The 25,181-nt window shown below is 43.5% G+C and overlaps 1 protein-coding gene across 2 annotated transcripts in view; it reads left to right on the top strand.

Annotated features, from left to right (window-relative positions):
* The window catches only part of PTPN21 (protein tyrosine phosphatase non-receptor type 21), a 71,847-nt gene extending 46,872 nt beyond the window's left edge, over nucleotides 1–24,975 (top strand). Inside the window, exons 12-20 of one of the 2 annotated variants that reach the window (XR_004348440.1) lie at nucleotides 1,872–1,956; nucleotides 6,134–7,545; nucleotides 12,757–12,894; nucleotides 13,757–13,978; nucleotides 16,686–16,814; nucleotides 17,002–17,236; nucleotides 17,672–17,832; nucleotides 18,050–18,297; nucleotides 19,105–20,745. Coding sequence is in view for 1 of the 2 variants with exons in the window: in XM_032622553.1 (XP_032478444.1) it covers nucleotides 1,872–1,956; nucleotides 6,134–7,545; nucleotides 12,757–12,894; nucleotides 13,757–13,978; nucleotides 16,686–16,814; nucleotides 17,002–17,236; nucleotides 17,672–17,832; nucleotides 18,050–18,178 (2,511 nt within the window). In the remaining variant the exon portion in view is untranslated. Of the gene's footprint in view, nucleotides 1–1,871; nucleotides 1,957–6,133; nucleotides 7,546–12,756; nucleotides 12,895–13,756; nucleotides 13,979–16,685; nucleotides 16,815–17,001; nucleotides 17,237–17,671; nucleotides 17,833–18,049 lie in introns of both variants that reach the window. The other variant, XM_032622553.1, reaches the window with a different exon arrangement.
* Nucleotides 24,976–25,181: the final 206 nt, after the last annotated feature.

Raw genomic sequence — 25,181 nt, 5'->3', positions numbered from 1 at the left:
AGTGGAGAAAAGACAGCCTCTTCAATAAGTGGTGCTGGGAAAACTGGACAGGTACATGTAAATGTATGAGATTAGAGCACTCCCTAACACCATACACAAAAATAAGCTCAAAATGGATTAAAGATCTAAATGTAAGGCCAGAAACTATAAAACTCTTAGAGTAAAACATAGGCAGAACACTCTATGACATAAAACACAGCAAGATCCTTTTTGACCCACCTCCTAGAGAAATGGAAATAAAAACAAAAATAAACAAATGGGACCTAATGAAACTTTAAAGCTTTTGCACAGCAAAGGAAACCATAAACAAGACCAAAAGACAACCCTCAGAATGGGAGAAAATATTTGCAAATGAAGCAACTGACAAAGGATTAATCTCCAAAATTTACAAGCAGCTCATGCAGCTCAATAACAAAAAAACAAACAACCCAATCCAAAAATGGACAGAAGGCCTAAATAGACATTTCCTCTGAGAAGATATACAGACTGCCAACAAACACATGAAAGAATGCTCAACATCATTAATCATTAGAGAAATGCAAATCAAAACTACAATGAGATATCATCTCACACCTGTCAGAATGGCCATCATCAAAAAATCTAGAAAAAATAAATGCTGGAGAGGGTGTGGAGAAAAGGGAACACTCTTGCACTGCTGGTGGTAATGTAAATTGCTACAGCCACTATGGAGAACAGTATGGAGGTTCCTTAAAAAACTACCATACTACCCAGCAATCCCACTACTGGGCATATACCCTGAGAAAACCATAATTCAAAAAGAGTCATGTACCAAAATGTTCATTGCAGCTCTATTTACAATAGCCAGGACATGGAAGCAACCTAAGTGTCCATAATCAGATGAATGGATAGAGAAGATGTGGCACGTATATACAATGGAATATTACTCAGCCATAAAAAGAAATGAAATTGAGTTATTTGTAGTGAGGTGGATGGACCTAGAGTCTGTCATACAGAGTGAAGTAAGTCAAAAAAAGAAAAACAAATACCGTATGCTAACACATATATATGGAATCTAAGGGGAAAAAAAAAAGGTCATGAAGAACCTAGGGGTAAGACGGGAATAAAGACACAGACCTACTAGAGAATGGACTTGAGGATATGGGGAGGGGGAAGGGTAAGCTGTGACAAAGTGAGAGAGTGGCACGGACATACATACACTACCAAACGTAAAATAGATAGCTGGTGGGAAGCAGCCGCATGGCAGAGGGAGATCAGGTCCGTGCTTTGTGATCACCTAGAGGGGTGGGATAGGGAGGGTGGGAGGGAGAGAGACGCAAGAGGGAAGAGATATGGGAACATATGTATATGTATAACTGATTCACTTTGTTATAAAGCAGAAACTAACACACCGTTGTAAAGCAATTATACTCCAATAAAGATGTTAAAAAATTTTTTTGACTATTAGCCAAGAGTAATCAGTAGATATTTAAAATACTAGATGATTTTTCCTAATAAGATTAAATATACTACATATAAGCTTCTTATGTTCAGTTGTTTATATAAGAATTCAGGAAATTTTTGCCTATTCCTTCTTGCTCTTAACTTTTTGGATACAGCTTGTTTTCTTGTGCTGTCTGATGTCTGATATCAGCGCATAGGGCTTAGCATTGCTATTCTGGCACTGAAAATGAAACACTGAAATGATACACTGAACATGAAACACTGAAATGAAACACTGAAAATGATAGATATGGTAAGAGCTGTAAGGTCTTCATATTTATTTTTCATATATAATATGTTTGACTGCTTTAGAAGTTTTTAATGGAGAGAAAGAAACCAGCAGAAAATTACTGTACACATATTACATAGGCAATGTGTTTTAATGCTGTTTCCAATTTTCCATTTCTTAGCCTAAACCCCAGCCCTATGTGATGCCTCCCCCACCCCAGCTGCATTATAATGGACATTATACAGAACCATACACTTCTTCGCAAGGTAAAGTACACTATTTCTGAAATGCCTTACAAAATTATTATGAATAAATTAATGAGGACTTGGAGATCTTGAAGCCAGGATAGTTTTTGGCTGAAGTTACATCCAAAATTGTTGTCATGATTATAGCCAACCTGGATTCATAGAAGAAGCTGCCATTATAAAGTCAGTTTTTTGGAAATGGGTGGAAAATATTCAATATCAAATTTTGATGCTCAAATTTGGCCCACGGGCACTCCTTCAAGGTGGTTCCCGTGTCCTGTTAACACACCCCAGTAGCCTTTGAGTGCTTCCTTGCTTTCTAGCCTGGGATGTCCCAAGCTCATTTTGTTTCTTCCTCCCTGAGACCTTCCCACTGTAAAGTATTAAACGTTTTATTTTTATCTATTTACGTTCATCTTTCACTTGATGGGTATAGGGAGCTGTATTTAAACAGCGCCTCCGAAGCTAAATCTCCAGCATTCATTTTACAGACTCTGCCTACAGGGCTCTACTATAAAGGCCGAGGAGATTTATGCAGAGAAGTAATTCCATATCTCAAGAAGCTTGGAATCTAATAGTGGAGGATGAGACAAGTACACAAATAACTTAAATACAAAGAGAACATGATTGTTGTGATGAGAGAGAGCGAGCAATTGCTCATCATGTTGGAGAGACTGAGAAAGGCTTTTTGGACCTTGAAAGATGGGTAGATTTCCGTATGTAGAGAGAGGCAGTTCCTGTTGGGATTGCTGCTCCTGGTTTTGTGAAGGGGGGTTGGATAGTGAATGCATTGGCATAAACAAGGAAGAGGGTGGCTGGACTTAGCCCCACAGGGAACTGGTAGAACATGGTGTGTGAAGGGACCGGAAGGTGGGTGGTGACGCATTGCTGGTGCCGGGCCTTGTGTGTAAGATGAGACTTTCTGTGCAGTGCGACGGGTGGGTGGGAGGGGATGGATTGGGCTCTGGGTTCCCAGAGTGTCCCCCTCAGGATGTTCTCACCTTCTTCACGGTCTTCTCCTCCTTGCACGCTGCCCTCCTTTGGTTTTGTGACCCCAGCTCCCACCCACTTCCGGGAAAAGGCTCTTCTCTCTGCACTGTTAGTGTTTCCTTGCTGTTCATCCCTTTTCCTCCATCTGCAAGCATCCTACTATTTTTCCTCTCTTCTCTCTTCAAACTTCAGTTTGAATTATTTTTTCTTTCATTTTTCACCCCACTTCTGAGAGTAACACGTGTGTGCTCCTTCTGCCTCCTGGTTACCCCTTTACTTCTCCTACCTTTGCTACTCTGTTCAAGCTGACCTCTCACGGGTCCCCAGAGCCCCGCACATTCTCCTTCCCATCCGATTCCAGCAGTCTAGCCTCTTGACAGACCTCTCTTCCCTGCGCTGGGTTCTCCCTCCTCCTGTACCATCGGTGTTCACTGCTCCCAAAGTCTGCCCAGGGCCTCCTCTCCCCCCGCGGGCTTCCGCAGCAGCCTCGTTTCATCCGTGGTTCGGGTTTCAGCGAGGATGACTGTCTGAGTTTCCCACCCCGTCATCACCGCTATGCCCCAGCCCCACATTTCATCTGTCTGACAACTGTTGGGGCAGTGAAGGGAGCTACTGCATGTGAGCCCTCAGCGGGCTACCCGGCTGAGTGGGAAGCACTCAGTGAATAGTATCCACCATTACAGCTTACTGAAGACTGACATCCTGCATTTGAGCCCATCACTCTAGTCCACAAGTCCCTTTGCCCAAGTTCCTTACTTCTTTACGACGAAGTCACCCTCCTGGTTACTTGGATTCCAAACTGCATGTAATTTTTCTTTTCTCTTTTTGCCTTCAGTACCCCGACAGTTGCAAACCCTATTGCCTCTGACGAACTCCATCTCTTCCACGTCCCCTTCGCCATGTCCCTCTGCTCCAGTTCTTTTTTTTTAAACGTCTCAGTTCTTGCATCATAGTTGCTGATATCTTCAGTCTTCAATCCCCACTCTCCCTGGTTCACCTGACACTCAGCAGCCAGGCTCATCTTATCCCATCTCCCTGACGATCGTTCCTTTGTCTAGTGTTCAACGTTCTCTGTGATGTTCCTTCATGCTACTCTTCCTGTCTTATTCCCCACTGTTCTCTACCCTCTCCGGCTACCTGGTACTCCAGCCAGACCGAGCACGCCCTCTGTGCCCCGTCTCCCAGCTTTGCCCGCATTGCTCTGTCACCCACAAGGGTCCTTATCCCACGCAGCCTCCTGCCCACATGCTTCCGCCCAGTCAGGATGGGCTAGGCTGCCGTGTGGGAACAAATTCTAAACTCTTAGTGGCTTACACGGGAAAGCTTACTTCTTTCTCAGGTTACCCGTGTCCATCGTGCACTGGCAGGAGGGCTCTGCTCCATGTCAGCCTCCCCAGGGACTCGGGCTGGGGTCCCTTTCTATCTGGAATGTTGGGCACGGTGGCAAGGAGAAGGGAGCCTGGAAATTGCTGGGTGGGATCCGCGCGCACTCAGAGGTAGACAGCCCGGCTACTGATGAAACCCCACCCACATACCCCAAGGCCCCTTGAGGGCTGTATCCCCTGGGGGGTTGTTCTTGGTCTTCTCCCTGCCCCATCAGCCTGGCCCAATCTGGAAGCGATCCTTCCCTCCTCCGGACTCCTGTAACGCTTATCTCCTTTAATTGTCACGCTTCTTCCTTGGATTCTGGTGATTTTGGTACACACCTTTCCCTTTATATTTATCTGGATTCCAGTCATTTTCCCCCTGTTAGTTCTCAGCATAGTCTTTTACACATACAGACTCGTAAATGAATGGTTCATGGAGTACCCAGAGGAGCCTGGAGATGGGGAGGCCAGGCCGGCGGGTATTGTGCGAGTCTGGATGGTCTTGAATGAGGCTGAGCTGTGACAGCAGTGAGTAGAGGGGACTCCATAGACGCACATTGCAGAGTGTTCCAGATACGGGAAATGGACAGGAACAAGGAAGCATTGTGTGTCCACAGGAAGAAACAGCGGTGCGTGTGAGGCCCATCCCTTTGTGGCTGTATGTGCCACACACGAGGCTGTGGCATGTTCACTTTGATAATCATTTGGCACTTAAACCGCCAAGAGGCTTTTGAATCGAAAAAAGAATGCTTTTCGATGGCAACTGTTCTCTGATGGTTAGAAATCACCCTCATTAGTTTTCCAGGTGAACTACAGATTGGACTGAAGAAACATGCCTCGTACCAGCCCCGAACAGGCACACACACAGCCAAGCTAGATTCTGCTCTTGGACCCCAATCTTACTGAAGCATGGGGGCTGGAGCAGGGGGCAGGTGTGGCTGTCTTAGCAAGGGTCTTCTTGGCTTCTGGCCCCTAGTGAGGTATACAGCTACTGGTGACACTGTTGGACCTCAAGAGGCTCAGATCCTGCCCAACTATTGCCCTTTTGTATCTTCACTGTGGAAGAATCTCTACAGCCCACCTAGAGTTTCATTTAAGGAACTGTTTACAGAAAGGTGGTGCTTGAACTAGCTCAGCATCATCAAGGCCACATCTCCAGAGAGGGGAGAAAGCAGAGTCAGAGACCCAGAGCCTTGAACAGTATCTCTGCCTGCAGTCCCCCAGACTTCCAGAAAGCCTGCTTTGTGTCTCTAGTAAAACACGTTTTTGACTTTCAGAAAAAGACAGTGTTTTGTGGTACAGTTGTACTCTTAATATTGGACTTAGATTTGGCTGCTCTTTATTGGGTGTCAAACCCTGAATACCACCCTTAGAGTAGGCAGGGCCATCCCCATTCTCTAGATGAGGAGGCGAGGCTCCCAGAAACCCCCTGTCCAGGGTCACTCAGAGCTGTGGCTACAGCCAGGTCACTTCAGGGTGGAGTTTCATGAGGTACGCTGAGAATGTCATCAACGTTCGGGGCCTGTCTCAGTATTTGTCTAGAGTAATTGATCCACTTTTGTACATTTAGAAAATCTCATTTTAAAATACACATTTTTTTTTTTTTTTTTTGCGGTACGCAGGCCTCTCACTGCTGTGGCTTCTCCTGTTGCGGAGCACAGGCTCCGGACGCGCAGGCTCAGCGGCCATGGCTCACGGGCCCAGCCGCTCCGCGGCATGTGGGATCTTCCTGGACTGGGGCACAAACCCATGTCCCCTGCATTGGCAGGTGGACTCTCAACCACTGCACCACCAGGGAAGCCCTAAAATATACATTTTAAATGTTTTGTTTTTCCCCCCAGATAACCTGTTTGTGACCAACCAGAATGGATACTACTGTCACTCTCAGACAAGTTTGGATCGAGCCCAGATTGACCTGAGTGGTCGCCTCCGCAACGGCAGTGTCTACAGTGCACACAGCACCAGCTCCTTAAATAACCCCCAGCCCTACTTGCAGCCCTCACCCATGTCCTCGAACCCGAGCATCACCGGGAGTGACATCATGAGGCCTGACTACGTCCCGTCGCACCGGCACAGTGCCCTGATCCCCCCGTCCTACCGCCCGACCCCCGACTATGAGACGGTGATGAAGCAGCTCCACAGAGGCCTGGCGCCCGCCGAGAGGCAGAGCCACTCGCTGAGAAACCTCAACATCGGCAGCTCGTACGCGTACAGCAGGCCCGATGCGCTGGTCTACAGCCAGCCCGAGATCCGGGAGCACGCGCACTTCAGCTCCCCCCCGTCGGCCCACTACCCGTTCAACCTGAATTACAGTTTCCACAGCCAGGCCCCTTACCCGTACCCCGCAGAGAGGCGGCCGGTGGTGGGTGCCGTCAGCGTGCCCGAGCTGACCAACGTGCAGCTCCAGGCCCGGGACTACCCAGCCCCCAACATCATGAGGACGCAGGTGTACCGCCCGCCGCCCCCCTACCCGTACCCCAGGCCCGCCAACAGCACCCCTGACCTGTCCCGCCACCTCTACATCAGCAGCAGCAACCCCGATCTCATCACCCGGCGGGTCCATCACTCTGTCCAGACGTTCCAGGAGGACAGCTTGCCGGTGGCGCATTCCCTGCAGGAGGTCAGCGAGCCCCTGACCTCAGCCCGGCACGCCCAGCTCCAGAAGAGGAACAGCATTGAGATCGCCGGGCTGACCCACGGCTTTGAGGGCCTGCGGCTCAAGGAGAGGACCATGTCGGCGTCAGCGGCGGACGTGGCTCCGCGGGCCGGCTCCGCGGGCTCCCAGCCAAACGTCGTCACTGAAAGGACAAAGCGAGAAGAGGACGATGAGCAGCAGAGCCTGAGATACGGTCACAAAAAGTCCCTTTCAGACGCCACCATGCTGATACACAGCAGCGAGGAGGAGGAGGAGGACTTGGAGGAGGGGCGCGGGGCGCAGGCGCGGGCGCCCCCGGGCAGCTACTCCCAGCAAGCCCCGCGGAGCGGCCCCCACACGCCCGGCCCCACGCACAGCCTTGAGCCCAAGGCCCACGTCACTGAGGCCGAGAGAAAGGGGAGGGCCGGCAGCCCAGTTCCCACGCCCGGGGAAGGCCCGCGGTCCAGGAGGGACGGGCTGCTGACGCCCTCCATGTCCGAGTCCGACCTCACCACGTCCGGGAGGTACCGCGCCAGGAGGGACTCTCAGAAGAAGAGGCCGGTGTCAGATCTCCTCTCCGGAAAGAAGAACGTCGTGGAAGGGCTTCCGCCGTTAGGGGTGAGCTGTTCAGTGGGCACGGGGGCTCACCCAACCCAGCACGGTGCCCTGTACACCTGACTTTTCTCAACACCTTCTGCCCTCTATTCACCTTTTCTTTCACTCATTACTTCTGATGTTTTACAGCTTTTTTCCTTTTAAGTTGTTTCAACTCCCTCCCCCCCCACCAGCCAACACATATTTTGCCCAGCTTTTGTCTTACTTTGTAATACTTTGAGTTTGAGTATCTATGGAAATAATGGGGAGGGATTAGAATTTTCGTGGTTTTGCTGGGGGTGATAACTTAGGTGAAGTGAAAGGTAAATGTAGGAGGCTCTGTGGAATGGAAGAGAAAGAATGAATGGGAAGTTTTAGTAATGCAGTGTGATGGAAAACGAAGTAAAGGTTTCACAACTTTAGCCAGGATTGCTTCGTCAGCCACCCGTAAAAATACCCCGCTGTGGTGCAGGGTCTAGGGCTGCTCTTGTTCAGTTTGCTTGTTTGGGGTCTGAGGGAAGCATTCCCCGAAGTGTCCCTAATGTATTCCTTGTGTCGCAGTCCGTGTGGGTACAGCTTGAACTGCTGGGCTGTGATCTCTGAGGGCTGGAGGGTGATTCTGGAGCTGGAAGGTGGCACTTTGTCAAGACAAAAAACCCAAGAGCTCCAGGCCTCTTTATTTTTTATATCTTTATTGGAGTGTAATTGCTTAACAATGTTGTGTTAGTTTCTGCTGTACAACAAAGTGAATCAGCTGTAAGTATACATATTCCCCATATCCCCTCCCTCTTGAACCTCCCTCCCACCCTCCCTATCTCACCCCTCTAGGTGGTCACAAAGCACCGAACTGATCTCTGTGCTATGCGGCTGCTTCCCACTAGCAATCCATGTTACATTTGGTAGTGTATATGTGTCCATGCCACTCTCTCACTTCGTCCCAGCTTCCCCTTCCCCCTCCCCCGCCCCACGTCCTCAAGTCTGTTCTCTACGTCTGCGTCTTTATTCCTGCCCTGCCACTAGGTTCATCAGTACCATTTTTTTAGTTTCCATATATGTGCGTTAGCATATGGCATTTGTTTTTCTCTTTCTGACTTACTTCACTCTATATGACAGACTCTAGGTCCATCCATCTCATTACAAATAATTCAATTTTGTTCCTTTTTATGGCTGAGTAATATTCCATTGTATATATGTGCCACACCTTCTTTATCCATTCATCTGTCGATGGACATTTAGGTCACTTCCATGTCCTGGCAGTTGTAAATAGTGCTGCAGTAAACATTGTGGTACATGACTCTTTTTGAATTATGGTTTTCTCAGGGTATGTGCCCAGTAGTAGGATTGCTGAGTCATATGGTAGTTCTATTTGTAGTTTTTTAAGGAACCTCCATACTGTTCTCCATAGTGGCTGCACCAATTTACATTCCTACCTCCAGGTCTCTTTAAAAGAGAGACTGAGTGAACTGAGAACCCAAGGAAGGTCCCTTGTAGAAAATGCAGCTCCTTAATATTCAGGATGATAAATAACCGTAGTTTGAGCACTTTTTATCTACTTGAGGCAAAATATAAGAGAGCATAACATCATCTCTAGCAGCCATTCCCAGAGCATTTACCATGTGCTGAGCAGGCCATCTGCTTTACCATGTCCAGTTTACAACAGGCCTATTGTTTCTACAGATGAGAAAATAGACTCTGAGATATTAAGTAACTTTCCCAAGGTCACACATCTAATGAGTGACCGAACTGAAATTTTAAACCCATATTTACCTCCTCAACTGGTTCTCCTGTCTTCTACATTGTTCTGCATCGAAGTAGTATATTTTATTAAGTAATAATTGCTTTTCTAAGCTTTGCTGTTCTCTGTCTTTCCACTGAAACCTTTTAACTCTGAGTTCCTCAGCTTTGCCCAGGCATCTGTGGCATTGTCATGTCAGCGTGTCCACTCTGAGTCATCTGGCTTCCTTGCTCAGGCTCCTCCTTGCCCAGGGCTCCATTCCCTGTGCCCTGCGCTCCTGCCAAGTGAAAGTGATTAATTAGCCTATGCATTTTGTCTCCCAGTTGCTCCCAGTGTCCTGGCAGCTAGGGACTCCTCCCCCCATTTTTGCTGGTGGGCATATTCAGACCTGAGGGCACGTCACAAATGTGGTTCTGCCCTAGTGTATTATTAGATCTTCTAAGATGCTACAGACATCTTCATAAGCAGGAGGAAAGTTCACACAGTATTATAGTGGTTATGAAATAGATCAGTACACACAGGCTCAAACTCCTTACAGTACTGCCGTGAATTTAAACGTGTTTTCTTTTAATGGGTTGGAATTGTAAATTTATTTTAAATTTTTCTTGGGAGTACATTCTTACTCATCTGTCTGACAGTAAAGGCCAGTGTCTCAGGTCGGCTGAAGTGGAGGCCATGGGCTCACAATCAGTGATTCAGGGCAGGACAGGGTATGGACATGTCTCCCGAAGTAACTGCCTGAGTCCTGAGCCAGCTGGACGGGGCCCTCTCATAGTTGACACTCTTCACTGATTACATCATGAACATAGTTTTTATGTGTGACCTGAGTCTTTCCCCGAATGATACTTGTTTTGAGTAGAGTCCAGTATTCAAGCCTATTGTCCCTGTAGTTTTGAATGGCCCAGCAAATTCTGCTAAATCTGAGGACTTTTATCGGTTTGGTTCTCTAAAAATACAAAATTTCCCCCTCATTGACTTTTAGACCTATAGTATTAGTGAGATTATGTGATTGGATTATCCTTTTTCACCCCTTCTTTTCGCATAAGGCATCTCCCTACTTAAGGAATGTGAATGGCAGCTGTGGCCCAGGAAAAGGTACAGGACCTAAGAGTGGAAAACTTGGGTCTGAGTCTAGAACCTGCCATTCATTAGTTCTCTGCCCAGTGGGCCGGGCCCTTCACACACCAGAGCCTTAGCTTCTCCATCCGTAACACAGGACGGTCACCCCTCCTCTGTCTGCTGTGGCGTTGTGTTAGGTCCCACATAGGGTTAGGCATGAGAAGTGCTTTCTAAATTCTATGGTGCAGCATAACTGCTTTTAATGCACGGTTTTTATTGTGTTGACCCTATTTGCCATGTATAAAGAGGCAGCTGTGTGACACTGGGCAAACAACTTAATCTCTCTGACTCCCATTTTCTCATTCGTAACCGAGATGACCCCAGAGGGTTGTTGGGGGAAAATGCTCAGTCAAGTTTAACTTGTTCCTGTGAGGTGGCATCATACATTTAACTTACTGGCTTCCCAAGAGCTGAAGAGTCCAACCCCCTGCTAATCCTCTGACCCCCTTCACAGCAACTCAGGGTGGCCATTATTTTAATTGTTACAGCAAGCGAATATACTAATGGGAATCATGGTTCTAGAGGTTTCGTATTAAAAACAGTGAAATAAAGTGCAGAGAAGCAGGAACATTTTCGAATTCTCCACGCATCTCCCCCTATGGCGACTTGATTGATTGCTGTCTGGAGAAGGTAGACTGAGTGCTTGTGCTTCTGCATAGAGGTTTTGTTCCACCCTTAGTCTTATGTGGTGGTTCTGACACGAGAAGTCACTGTACGGGTTGTACATTTGAAACCATGCTCTTGTACTCTGAGGGCTAAGTAAGGGGTCTTTGAAGTGAGTTTTGACTATAAGACCCTTTCTTCAAATACTGGCTTTGGGGCTTCCCTGGTGGTGCAGTGGTTAGGAATCTGCCTGCCAACGCAGGGGACACGGATTCAAGCCCTGGTCCGGGAAAATCCCACATGCTATGGAGCAGCTAAGCCCATGCGCCACAACTGCTGCACTCTAGAGCCTGCAAGCCACAGCTGCTGAAGCCTGCGCACCTAGAACCCGTGCTCCGCAACAAGGGAAGCCGCCACAATGAGAGGCCGGCGCACCGCAACGAAGAGTCGCCCCCGCTCACTGCAACTAGAAAAAGCCCATGCGCAGCAATGAAGACCCAGCACAGCCAAAAATAAATACAATAAAATAAAATTAATTTTTAAAAAAATTAAAAAAAGAATACTGGCTTTAGAACTGACCTTACCAATCATCCAGCACACGTGTGCTGGGGCCTTTTGAGTCATTTTCAGGCCAAGCAGTGCTGGAGCCACCTCTGCTGGCTGGTGGGAGCTGAGTGTTAAATTTTCAGGCTCTTGTGAGGCCTCTGATGTTACACTGGCAGATTGAAATTAGCTGTGATGGGAGTATTTGTACCGTGGAACCTGGCAAACTTCACACATCAGAACTGTTCCCACTCCCCCGCCACAAAGTCCATTGTTAAACATTTACCTGCTTTCTGCACACATGAGAATCATGACATTTTAGCCTAAGCAGGAACCTTTTAGTCTGTGTAGCCTCCCTCTCTCCAAGGCTGACAGAGCTGCAGTAAAGTTGATTTTATTTATGAGACAGAAGAGAGCTGCTGATTTCATTTATGAGATAGAACTGAGAAAACCATTTCTGTCAAATTAGGGCTACAGTTGTGATAATTACTATGGCTTCCAAGGAGGTGTAGACTGTTGAAGAAGACTTGGCATTCTTGGGCTTGTTTGCCTCAGAGAGCAAAATCATTGGCTTTAATAATAACTTTAGGAAACACCAGTTTTCAGGAGACAGAATTCCGTCTATGCCCTCTCTTGTACCCTCTCTTGGTATAATGATGTTCTCCTCATTTAAAAATGTGGTGGTTCTAACTGCATTTACCAGAGGTGTGGTGAGCTAACCCAGGTCACACAAGTCTGCAACAGAATGTAGAATACAATAGAGCCACCGGAGAAGACATTGAAAACAAACGAATTTGTATTTTTTTTTAATGTATAAAAGCTTATTGCAATGAGGTGACTGCATTTAAAACCCTCTTTGTGGATTGCAGCTGATTTTTGTGTGTGTCACGGTTTGATATTCAGGAGTCCTGTGAAGGAATGCTGTCTGCTCGGAGCCTCACCTTTCATTACAACAGAGCCCTGAAACCAGTTGCATTTCAAAACCTTATATCTGGAAGACTTATCAGGGCTTTGGCCTTAAAAGGAATGTCTTCCTCCTAATCTTTGTGAAACAAACGTGTGTGTGTGTGTGTGTGTGTGTGTGTGTGTGTGTGTGTGTGTGTGTGGAGTGTAAGCTCTCCTGTGGTTGTTGGTTTAGGAGAACCCACCCTCTGTTAACTTCAGTCCACTGAAATCTCTTTTCAAAGGGATTGTATTTGTGTATATTTGATATATACATATAAATATTTTTGTAGGGAATGAAAAAGAGCCGGTTAGATGCAAAAAAAATTGGTCCTCTCAAACTGGCTGCCCTAAATGGACTCTCCCTGTCTCGACTGCCTCTGCCTGATGAAGGAAAGGAGGTGCCTGCCAGAGCCACGAATGATGAGAGGGTACGTACCAGACCACGGGTCTGCACGCCTGCCCTGGAACCGCTGATACAGTGTTGCAGAACTGCCTTCTTGAGATTTTCCTGAATTTTCTAACACATTTGATAATTATAAATGAGTGTTAGGAATTTTGTCATCTGGCCTTCAAAACTGGGGCAAATTTATAGCTAATGTCTTAAATAGATAATTTCAGGCTAAATGTTGATTTTTGTCTGTTGGTTTCTGAATACTGTTCTTTACCTTCTTCTGGCCATGAATTTAGAGGAAATGTGCATATGAGTACACATAGGAAGGAAAGCAGATATCGACTGCTTTCATTACATCGAAAACTTAACAGTGAATGGTTACTGAATTTTTCAAAACTTTGTGACTGAGATGTATTTGCTATGAGGTTCTATGATACCAAAATTAGACAGGCATGAATTATGCTAAGCAAAAATTAATTTGCTTACACCTGGAGATAGTTTCCAATAATGTTTTCTGTTTTTTATATATATTATAAAATTGCAGCATTTGTTCATAGAGGTTGGAATTGATTATCCTACTTTAGGATTTACTGTTCTTCAGGAGAATTTTCCACTCTTAGGGAGTCATATAATTGACTATAGATTTAGAGAAGATGAATTCAATGAATTGTCTTAGGCCAAGTTTACACAGAAGTCTGCATCATGTTTCTCACCAATAGTATTATTTCATTTGTTCTTTTGTTGTTAAGACTTGTTAAATTTAACTTTGGTTTCATCTAGAATTTTCAATATTAGATAGTACTGGACTTGAAGCAGAAAGTGAGATTTCAAGTGTACGGTCAAAATGCAGCTGTGGCATGGGACTGTATTCATATTACTCCTCTCTTTCTATTTTTCAGTGTAAAATTCTGGAACAGCGGTTAGAACAAGGAATGGTATTCACAGAATATGAAAGAATTCTTAAAAAACGGCTCGTTGGTGGGGAGTGTTCAACAGCACGACTCCCTGAAAATGCAGAAAGAAATCGGTTCCAAGATGTTCTTCCCTATGACGATGCCAGAGTGGAACTGGTCCCAACCAAAGAAAACAATACCGGTTACATCAACGCGTCACATATTAAGGTGAGGGGAATGTTTAGAGTGATACACAGGATGTGAAGTTTCCAGTTAAATTAGGAGAATGGTAAGAATTGTATTCATGTCTGTTTTCTAAAAACATCCTAGTTTTGAACCGTTGGGACAAACTGTACTGTAAGTTGGGAAATCCATACACCAAGGCTGGACACACAGTGTTTGCTGCCTCCATGTGTTGGATCCCTCTGCGCCCAGCATTGTTACCAGGACTCTGGGACCACTCATTTGTCTGACTTGAGAACTTTGTGCTTCTAAATCTGAAGACCTCTTTATAGCTCATCAATTCTCTCAAGAGCAACTGAATTGCTAGTTTTTCCTTATCACATACCTACATGCGTTTTTATGTAAAAGAAGTGTCTGGTGTTTACCAAAGCTTTTCCTTATGGTGGTGCCATCTGCACTCTTTGCATACTCTCTTAGTCATTTGTTTTTAAGATTGTTACAAGTTTAAGTACTTCCGTGCCTCCAGCCTTTCTAGCATTCTCCCAGTTTTAAAGTTATTAATTAATTTATTTTTATTTTTTAGGCCACGTCGGGTCTTAGTTGCGGCACGAGAGATCTTCGTTGAGGCATGCGGGATCTTTTGTTGTGGTGTGCTGGCTCTTCATTGTGGCGCATGTGCTTCTCTCTAGTTGTGGCGTGCAGGTTTTCTCTTCTCTAGTTGTGGTGCGTAAGCTCCAGGGCGCGTGGGCTCTGTAGTTGTGGCGCGTGGGCTTAGTTCCCCTGCAGCATATGGGATCTTAGTTCCCTGACCAGGGATCAAGCCCGCATCCCCTGCATTGGAAGGCGGATTCTTTACCACTGGACAACCAGGGAAGTCCCTCTTAATCATTTATTTTCTTTTGTAGCCATTAAATATTTTATAAGAACAATTTTTAAAAATTAATTAGTTTATTTTTGGCTGTGTTGGGTCCTCGTTGCTGCGCACAGGCTTTTCTCTAGTTGTGGCGAGCGGGGGCTACTCTTCGTTGTGGTGCGCGGGCTTCTCATTGAGGTGGCTTCTCGTTGCAGAGCAAAGGCTCTAGGCGTGCGGGCTACAGTAGTTGTGGCACGTGGGCTCTAGAGCACAGGCTCAGTAGTTGTGGCGCATGGGTTTAGTTGCTCCACAGCATATGGGATCTTCCTGGACCAGGGATCAAACCCATATCTCCTGCATTGGCAGGCGGATTCTTAACCACTGTGCCACCAGGGAGGTCCCTCTTTTAATCATTTTTAAACATTATTTTGTTCTTAAGCAGTGCTGCTTTTTCCCTGTAAACAGTATAATGCCGTTTAACTGGGGTAACGTTACACCCACTAAAATGGAAAAAGTGATGATTCACAACAGGAAGGTGAGAAAAGCCAGATGCTCTGTCTTCTCCATGCTGGCTGGAGAGTCAGTTCGTTGTTTTGGGAAGAAGAAATTTCCTTATAGTGAGTGAATGAGTAAATGTCTATGGGCAGGTGTTATTTTCCTTCTTTCCCACATTTTATTTAGTTTGCAAGTGATGTTTGATGAGAGCCGTTTCACACTTAAGACTTTGTAGAGGCCCAGCAGTCTGCCTGTGAAAGCCAGTACCCTTGATGGTCTTTGGGAATTTGTGCACAAGCTTTTTAAACATGGGCATAAGTTGTTTAAAAACTGAGCATCTCTTTGGAATAGCTTAGCCAGTCTCCCATGACTGGGTGGATGAGGGTTGAATAACATTGTGGTTCTGTGGTGGTATTTCAGAATCTTCAGAGACAGCCCGAAGAACAGTGGAAAGAGTCTGACTTCAGAATTCGTGGATCGACCACTTAGCAGTGTGGGACCTCCTTGTACTTATCTCTGAATAAGGAAGTGCTGACCTCCCCCATTTTGCTCCCCATGAGATCCTTCCTCCCTGGTTCTTGTTCGCTGTGGTGCCTGGTGCCACCCACCACGGGCCCAGTGGGAGGATAGGGGTGTGACTCAGGCTGCAGCCTTAAATGGGGGCATGAGTGGAAGGGTGTGTGGCCCAGAGTTTACACTCGGGGGCACTCGGAAAGCGGTTATAGTCGTCACTCAGCAGTGGGGGAGCCGAGATTTAACCCAGATTTCCTGACTACAAATCCTGTAATTATTATATTAGACTGTTTTCGAGAAGGTTAAATCCTAAGTGGAAATTTAGTATGGAGGGTGATCCTGACTCAGAAGTTCAGAGGTGAACTCCTTAGGTAGGAAGACTTTTTTCCCCTAGAAATTTGATGTTTAACTTAGGTTTTGACTCAATTGCTAGTACTTGATCCAGTGTGTGTAGTACTTCACGAGGGAAAATTGTGTTTGAGATTTGGGATATGATGACGTTGATATTATTTTTATGAGAAGAACCTAACAGCAGCAATAACAATAATTTATTAAGAACCTATCATGTGCAGGGCACCATACATATTGGCTCGCTTAATCCTGACAACATGAGGGTAGGGAATATTTTTATTGTATAGATGAAAATTGAAATTTGGAGAGCTTAAGGAAATTGCCCTAGGTCACATAGATATTATGTGAATTCATAGCACATACGTTTATAAAGATATCAGTAATGGAAATGGCACTAATAAGGAAAAAGAATAAGATAAAAGTCTTTCTTTATTCTGCTGAATATTTCAGTTTGCTTTTTTCATGTTACCATGAACAAATGTATATACATGTATTATACACATACATATTAATTTCTTTTAAAACCTTTTCTAATTTCAGGTCTCTGTCAGTGGAATTGAATGGGATTATATTGCCACTCAGGGACCATTACAAAATACCTGTCAGGACTTTTGGCAGATGGTGTGGGAACAGGGAATTGCAATTATAGCAATGGTGACAGCAGAAGAGGTAAGTACTCATTTCTCTTAATTGATTTTCTCAGCCTCAGAAAAACAGTTTATGTTGATCATGTGTAATCTTGACTTTTAGAGAAAAGGGCAGGGTAAGGTTGCAGTTCTGAGTTTCAGACATGCTCTCTGAGGGGCATCCTTTGCTGACTCTTGTATTATGTTTTAACTGCACTTGTCTCTAACAGGAGGGTGGAAGGGAGAAGAGCTTTAGGTATTGGCCACGCCTTGGTTCCAGGCACAACACTGTCACCTATGGAAGGTTTAAGATCACCACCCGGTTCCGCACAGACTCTGGCTGCTATGCCACCACGGGCTTGAAGATGAAGCACCTTCTCACGGGGCAGGAGAGGACGGTGTGGCATCTCCAGTACACAGACTGGCCCGAGCATGGCTGTCCAGAAGACCTCAAGGGATTTTTATGTAAGTATCTTCATTCCCAGCACAGCCTTTGCCAGAGCTGTTAAACCCACCACAGAGAGGAAGACTTAAGTTCCTGAAACATTTCCTTTATGTTGTCCCATGTAAGCTGTGGGCTTGTTTTAAAATAAAAATTTCAAGTGTTTAGGGGAGGCTTAACAGAAGAGGTTTTAAAGCATAATTTGATAATGAGTAGAAGGCCATTACTGACTCCTAGAAAGTTTCTCCTCCTTTTCATTTTGTAGATGAGAAAATGGAAGCCCAGGAGGAGTCAGGGACTTGCCCAAGATCACACTGTCAGTTAGTAGTTGGGGTTGGTTAATTGGCACCTGGTGCTCTGTATCTGGAGTTTTCTCAATCAGTGGAGATGATCTGAAAATTGTCAATTTGATAGGCCTTAATCCCTTTGTATTTTTCTGTTTCATTGATATTTCACAGCATACCTTGAAGAGATCCAGTCTGTTCGACGCCATACAAATAGTACAAGTGAACCCAAAAGCCCCAACCCTCCATTACTGGTCCACTGCAGCGCTGGCGTGGGACGGACTGGCGTCGTTATTTTGTCAGAGATCATGATTGCCTGTCTGGAACACAACGAGGTGCTTATTTCCCCTGCTGATGAGGGAAGAGGTGGGCTGGGCACAAGGCCAGGGAGGAGAGGGACCTAGTGACCTGACAGCTCTTTCTGAACAAACGTCCTCAGGGATTCTCTATTGAAGATGCTAATGCTCTGATTGAAGCCACATTTCTGCTCGGACGCTCGCTCCCCCCCCGCCAGGGTGTGCATTACCCTCATCACTGCTTCTCTCAATCTAGGTGCTGGACATCCCACGGGTGCTGGACATGCTGAGGCAACAGAGAATGATGATGGTGCAGACCCTCTGCCAGTACACGTTCGTATACCGAGTTCTCATTCAGTTCCTGAAAAGCTCAAGGCTCATATAAGCTCCCACAACTTCCTACGGGGACCCGATCATGTGAAGCGTTTACAGCGGAAAAAAAAAGTGCTTGCCGAACTCATGCTCTCTCCTCCACTCGGTGCACGCGGAATGCTACATCAGGACGTAAGTGACGGGATGAATGGTGGCACATGGAAGGAAGTATGCAGAGCACAAGGCTGAAGAGGGGGTTTAACCTGGGAAAGATGCCGAAGAGGAAGGACTTGGTTCTGAGGGCGTTGCCCTGCTCTGATCTGTCCGATTTGCAGTCCTTGCACACATTTGGAGATTGTATTTTCTAGATAATTCTCTATTTCGCTGAAGCTACGCTGGGCAATTCTGGCAATCACTAAGGCGTATAGGTTTCTATCTTAAACTAGTTTTTGATAATGGAATTTTATTTTATGACTAAAATATTTGGGGTTTTCTTATTAAGAAACTGAACTTTCCATGGGGATGATCCACAGATGTGAGTAGTTCCTATATAACTTTGTATTTAAAACTATGTTATTATCTTTTGTTATTTTAAAAAAATCTTGGGTACTTAACAATGTAGTTACCAAACCCCAAGCTACAAGAAGAATCTAAAAGTGTTATTTTGAAACATAGAAAACATTTTTATATTCAGAAAATTTTTTATCCTAAAAATTCTATATATTTGTACCTTCTGTATTTTCCAAACAAGAGTTCAGCTCATTAAGGTACTGAGATGAGTCAGTTAATGTAAGTTAAAGTTGGGAATGAAGGCACATTATTTTAAATGTATGAAAATAATCAGATTCACTATTTTTTTCAGTATTATTCATAAACCCAAATGAGTTTGATTTTATTGGTTGAAAATGAAGTGAAAAACAGTTGCATAAGATGGTTTTAAGCACTTTTTGTTGTTGAAAACAATAAATCTGAGTTTTTAATATATGTGTTGCTTTATAGGTGAAACAGTAACAACGGACATATTGAAAGTGTTTTGGAAGAGATCAGGAATGAGTATGTAGGATGACTAGGACAAGAGTAAGTGCAGTGTACATGCAAGATGGTAAATGCAAGCTGCCTTTGTCTTTACAGAAAATGCAGTGTTATCTATACTCAGACTGAGATGCTGGCATGGAGAGTGGGGGGCTTGGGAAGAGTCTGGGGGCTGACCTCCCGAGGAAGGTATCTCCAGGAAATTCAGGGCCCATCACTGGCAGTGACTCGCTCTGTTTCCTTGAAGTTCTTCCACCTGCACCTCTCTTCTTTTTTTTGACAAATCAGGTTTATATGATGATTAAAAGAAGCCTTGGGGCTTCCCTGGTGGTGCAGTGGTTGAGAGTCCTCCTGCCGATGCAGGGGACACAGGTTCGTGCCCCGGTCCGGGAAGATCCCACATGCCGCGGAGCGGCTGGGCCCGTGAGCCATGGCCGCTGAGCCTGCGCGTCCGGAGCCTGTGCTCCGCAGTGGGAGAGGCCGCAACAGTGAGAGGCCCGCGTACCACACAAAAAAAGAAGCCTTGAAGAGGCTTTATTTTCTTTTGGTTGAAAGAAGGGAAGTGTTAGTAATAGTCTTACCTCATCTCCCCAAACCGCAGCCCAGACTTGTGGGGCCCCCAGAGATGACTGTGGTGTTCAAGATGTACCGGAACTTTGGCTCCTTAATCCTTTAACTTCACACCTGAGGTCAACTTTAGCTCCGCTCCCCCCAGTCCCATCCATGTAGGCCCATCCCAGGGGGCAGGACCAGGCCAGGCTGGCATGGCCTGGTCACATGGGAGCTGAAGAGGTAAGGAAGGACGAACTGGTCCGTTTAGCTGAGCAGCCATCTCTTTCTTCCTTCTTGAGGCTGCGTCTCCACAACATAGAGTTTCTGAAATGTCAAATCCAGGATTATTTCCCCAAATTACAATATCCTAGGGATAGTTCTGATTCCCGTGTTAACTCCTAAAGCAGTTTAACTCATTATTGTCACTGCTGAGTGTGTGTCATTAGCTGTAAGTCAGGATTTCCTTTATAGTGTGTGTATCTGCCGAACTATGACCCAGAAACCAACCACCTGAGAGGAAAATTCAGACGGTATTGATGAAAATGAATATTGAAAGTGGGCATATTTCTCACTTGGGAAGAAAGAATTGATTTTAAATCTAAGATTGTTTAAAGAACAACAGACCCAAGTGCAAATATTCAGGAAGAGCTCCCCAGGAGAATGGAATAAGAGTTTTTTATTGTAATATTTCCCATCTCCACACCATGTAGAGTGTTTCTGATGCTTTTTTTCTTCCATGGTACGTTTTTTAAAAAAATGCTTTTCTGTCAGGTTTAAACATTTTGAAGTGTCCCATTGACAAGAACATACTGTAACACAAAATCTAAAGAGTAATATATGGTATGTTTGTGTTCCTGTTGTAATAATTTGATTATAAGAAAATTACTTATGAGGGCTAAATTACACTGTGTAAATGTCACTCTTAAAACTCGCATGTTTGTCATAGCTTTAAGACCCATGTAATTTTTTTGTGTCCCTTTTGAATTTTTAAACTTTTAATTAACAGTTAGTGAATACGAAAGTATTTCTGAATAAAAATAAATCTACATTACTAGACTTTGAAGTAATGTGATTTTCAAGAGCAAACTGTAGAACATTGAGGTTTCCATAGGCTCAGCCATGTCTGAGTTGAGGATGTTCTGTCTGCCAAACTTACACAGTGCTTCAGTATTTTAGTGTCTTTTAGTTCGTTGATATTCTTAATTTCATATCAAAATTACCCAAATATACATTTTCACAAAAAGTAGGTTGTAAACCAGTGTTTTCCATTGATCATTGTTGGCATCTCTGGCCTCAGTTTTCCTGATTAGTGGCCTCTTTTGATAAAATACTCTAGTTGGTAGTTTTGAACACAGGAAGTATTCATTTTAGAGTATGATTTGAAATGTTAATTGCAATCATTATTACATATATTCTTCTGGAACATCTACTGTGAAATATTCAGAAAACCCTAGAATTTAGCCTTTAAAACATTTTGGCAGGATTAAAACAGAAGCTGTGCTTTCTTAGAAATTCCCAGAAAGACCAAGGTCTAGGCAGAAACCCAGAGGAGGAGTGTAGGATGGAGTGATGACAGCATGGCATGGCCAACATTTTTGTGAAGCTTTCATCATCAGAAGAGACATCATTTCAAATGGGTTGATAAGTTAATGTTCACAATATTAAGAAAATATAAATGTCCATATTATACATAATATGAAACTTTACATGTATTAAAATATAAAGAATTACTGTTTATTGTAAATCATTTAAAAAATCAGACATTTTAAAGGAATTCTTTTAGATGTAAATTTAGGGAATTTGCTTTCCATCAAGATTTCATGTGGAATAAGCTAAACCATCTCTTTCCAGTTTAAAGTTTATTAAAATAATCTAAATTGGAGGGGGCTCTTCTTTTGAACTGAGGGATAGACATTTCAAAAATAGAGGAATAGATACTTTAGGAATTTGCCTGGGAAAACAATTCTCGAAAGAACATGAATTTTTCAAATTCCTGAGATAAGGGCTCCATTTACCCTAAGTAGCTATAATTACTTATACAAAATGAGGAAAAATCAGAAAGTCTGCTTGTTTAAGGTTTGCATATGTTAGGGGTGGGTGGATAGAGGATTTCAGAACACATTTGAAGGGGTACTTGGGTTGTTAAAGTGGCATAGTTTTCTATATAGTTCAGGTAGTTCCCAAATAAGAGTTAATGCTCTAAAAGGTCAGATATATGTTAAATTATTGAGAGTATTGTTTACAAGGGGAAATGTTGCTATAAGTGGGTATCAACTTTCTTGGTTTGCCCTCCCAAAGCTTATTTAAACCACAGGGGCGCTGAAAGGTAGACAGTGGTGGTCACCTCCCCGTCATCCGTACACTAAGAAAAATACACAGCAGCTTTCCTCCCTGCTGCACCCTGCTGGTGAGAGCACTAAGCATTCTCTCTGGGTCTGCCGGGCAGTGGGGACAGGGCCTCAGCAAGCAACTGGAGTCAGATTGATCCAGTGTTCCATGAGAGAATTCCACATAACATTAATGTCCCATCATTTGCCTCAGAAACTTGAGTGGCACATGAAGAGTAAGGAACAGCATGGGATATATGATGAAGATGAGCAGGAATGCTGCCTCTGAGACTGCCTGTGAGGCGGGGCGGGATGAAGGAGGATGAATTGGCAATGCCTCCCCGTACCTTTCCTGTTTCCGTTTACGTATCTACCTTTGGATTGTCACTGGCCTGAAATGGGAAGTAGAAGATGGGCCTGGATCAAGAAGGAAGTATAAGGTCTGCAGCACCCAGCTGAGGAAGCAGCAGTTCCAAGGCAAATATTCCCACGTAAAGAGTATCTCTAGGTCACATGTATATGATTAGGGCTTGGCTGCACATCATATTTCCCAAAATGTTTAAATTAAAATACTTAGTTTTAAAAAACTAGAGTAAATCTGAACATTGTCCAATATGTTGCTGGGTTAAGAAAGAGGTAGTAACCATACACTTATTTTAAATTATCCTTTAATATTACAAATAAGTATAAATGAGTGATAAGAAAGGAGTAATTGTTTGAACTACCTGTAGAACTAACAGTTTGGCTAACATACTGTTCCAAATTTTTGAAAATTACTTATTAGTTAGATATTTTGATCATTATTCCTTCCATTAAATATGACTGTGGTGTGTCATATAAAAGGACCATTTGAAATCTCGAAGATGCTTTGGCTTTGAATCTATAATATAGTGTACCCATACTGGCTATAGCAGTACATGATTCCGGTGTAATAAATCTGCAATTTTAAACTGAACCGGTAGGAGGTTTTTAAACTGTGTATGAAGACCAGTACTTAATTTTGGTTGTCACTACTGACATTTTTTTTTTTTTTTTTTTTTTTTTTTTGCGGTGCGCAGGCCTCTCACTGTTGTGGCCTCTCCCATTGTGGAGCACAGGCTCCGGAAGCGCAGGCCCAGCGGCCATGGTTCATAGGCCCAGCCGCTCCGCGGCATGTGGGATCTTCCCGGACGGGGGCACGAACCCGTGTCCCCTGCATCGGCAGGCAGACTCTCAACCACTGCGCCACCAGGGAAGCCCACTACTGACATTTTAAGTGCGCCTGTGTAGTTTAAATTCACGCTCTAAAAGCTTGGTGAAGAAAAGATGTACAGTATTCACTCTTAGGAACAGGTCTATGCTACCAAAGAAATTCAGAAGGTTGGATTATCTGGGTTATCCGGAACATGAACCTGTCGATCCTCATTTTTGGGGGTAGGTTGACGAGACTAGTACAGATTTAATGGTAACTGCCTTTTCACTTCCACCTGCTCATTTATCAGCTGAGGAAAACTGAACAAGTAAATGGGAAATATAAGTTCAGTTACTCATTTTTCATAAGAGTGCAAGTATCGCACGTCAGACTGCTATCATAAATGCTGAGACTGTCCAAACATTTTTTTCCAGAAATTTATTAGAAATCACATGAAAGTAATGGACCATTGAATGAGACAAATCTTTTGTTACTTACTTTATAGTAATATTTATTGAAATGTAATTTAATCTTAGAGTTAAGTGTCCTAAAAGGATCTAATGGTTTTGTAGTTTTACTGGAATAATACCACACTGGTCCAGTCTAACAAATAACCTGATAAAAAGTAAATATTCTCCAGAGGTGACAAACTTATTTCCAGACAGATTTAATAAAAACAAGATTAAAAGTAATACAAAATCTTAAGCCCACAAAACAAAAAGGTGAAATAAAAAAACAGAAGGAAAAAAATGCTATAATTTGTGACACCTTTTAGATTAGTAGTGCTCTAGTGGGTTTTATTTGCATAGTTTGGTTTTGTGACCCAATAGAGGAGTTGAAGTAGTTATTGTATAGGGATGATTCTTAATGTTTTTGAAGATTTTCTGTTAGTATCAGTTTAGACTCTCCATATTAGATTTTTTTTCACTTCTATATTAAAAGTAAGCAGCTTAATTTCTTGTTGTAGAATTGAGCTATTACACAATTATCAGTGTATTCGGTTTCTAAACAACACATTGAAAATGAGAAAGATAAAAATATTTTTAGAAATATTAAGCCTTAAGAAAACTTGGTTGCACAGTAAACCTTACTCAAAAGATTGGCATTGGGCCATTATAGTTTTGCTTTTTACTGTATTCTCAAGTAATTTTTTACACTAAAATATAAAACAGTTTTTATCATGCAAATGTTAAATATTTTCCTATAAAAACACCTTAATGTTTCACTCTTGTGCTTAAAAGAGGGAGATATTTTGAATTCTAATGATGCTATTTAGTTCAGATGAATTACACTGCAACAGAACATAAATTTGTTGTATATTTCTTTGTTAAAAACTGAAGCAATCCAAGCCCTACCCTATGCTAGCAAAGCATAGTTTAAAAATGAATATCTAGGTAACAAGCCTATTTAAATAAAAATTCCAACAGTAAATATGACTTAATAGTCCTAAGAAACTTAAAAATTTGGAGAAAATGTTTATGAAATATATTTCCTCAGAAAGTTGCCCTATAATTCAAACAATGCACTGGGAATTCTACCTTTTTGAAATCAGGTTGTATACATAGTTGTCTAGTATTTTCTAGTTTAAAAAGCAATTTTATGTGCTACGTTGATGATCAATAATGTAAAAATGTATAATCAGAAGAGCTTAAATCTTCTAAACTGTCATTGGTTTATAAAAGTGTGTACATTTAATGGGCAAAAAAGTTTGAATGAATGTAATATATGTGAAATGAATATATTATAGTCTATTTTTGCCATAAAAATAAATATTGAAGCAAGATATGATTTGTGTGTGAATAGTTCAATTAAAGCTTTTTTTGTTTGTTTGTTTTGTTTTATAATTTTAGATCTGATCGCAAAGAGGCATATAATTAGTCCCATTTCCCCAGTGGGTTATTTTAAATTATGTTCCAGACAATAGATGTTTCTTTTAGTAGTTGTCAGTTTGTCGTCACACATCTCCACCATCATCCATCACTTACGAGTTAGAA

The sequence above is a fragment of the Phocoena sinus genome, chromosome 2 (genome assembly GCF_008692025.1).
Source record: "Phocoena sinus isolate mPhoSin1 chromosome 2, mPhoSin1.pri, whole genome shotgun sequence".
Taxonomy (NCBI): Eukaryota; Metazoa; Chordata; class Mammalia; order Artiodactyla; family Phocoenidae; genus Phocoena; species Phocoena sinus.
This window is presented reverse-complemented; position numbering and strand designations above follow the sequence as displayed.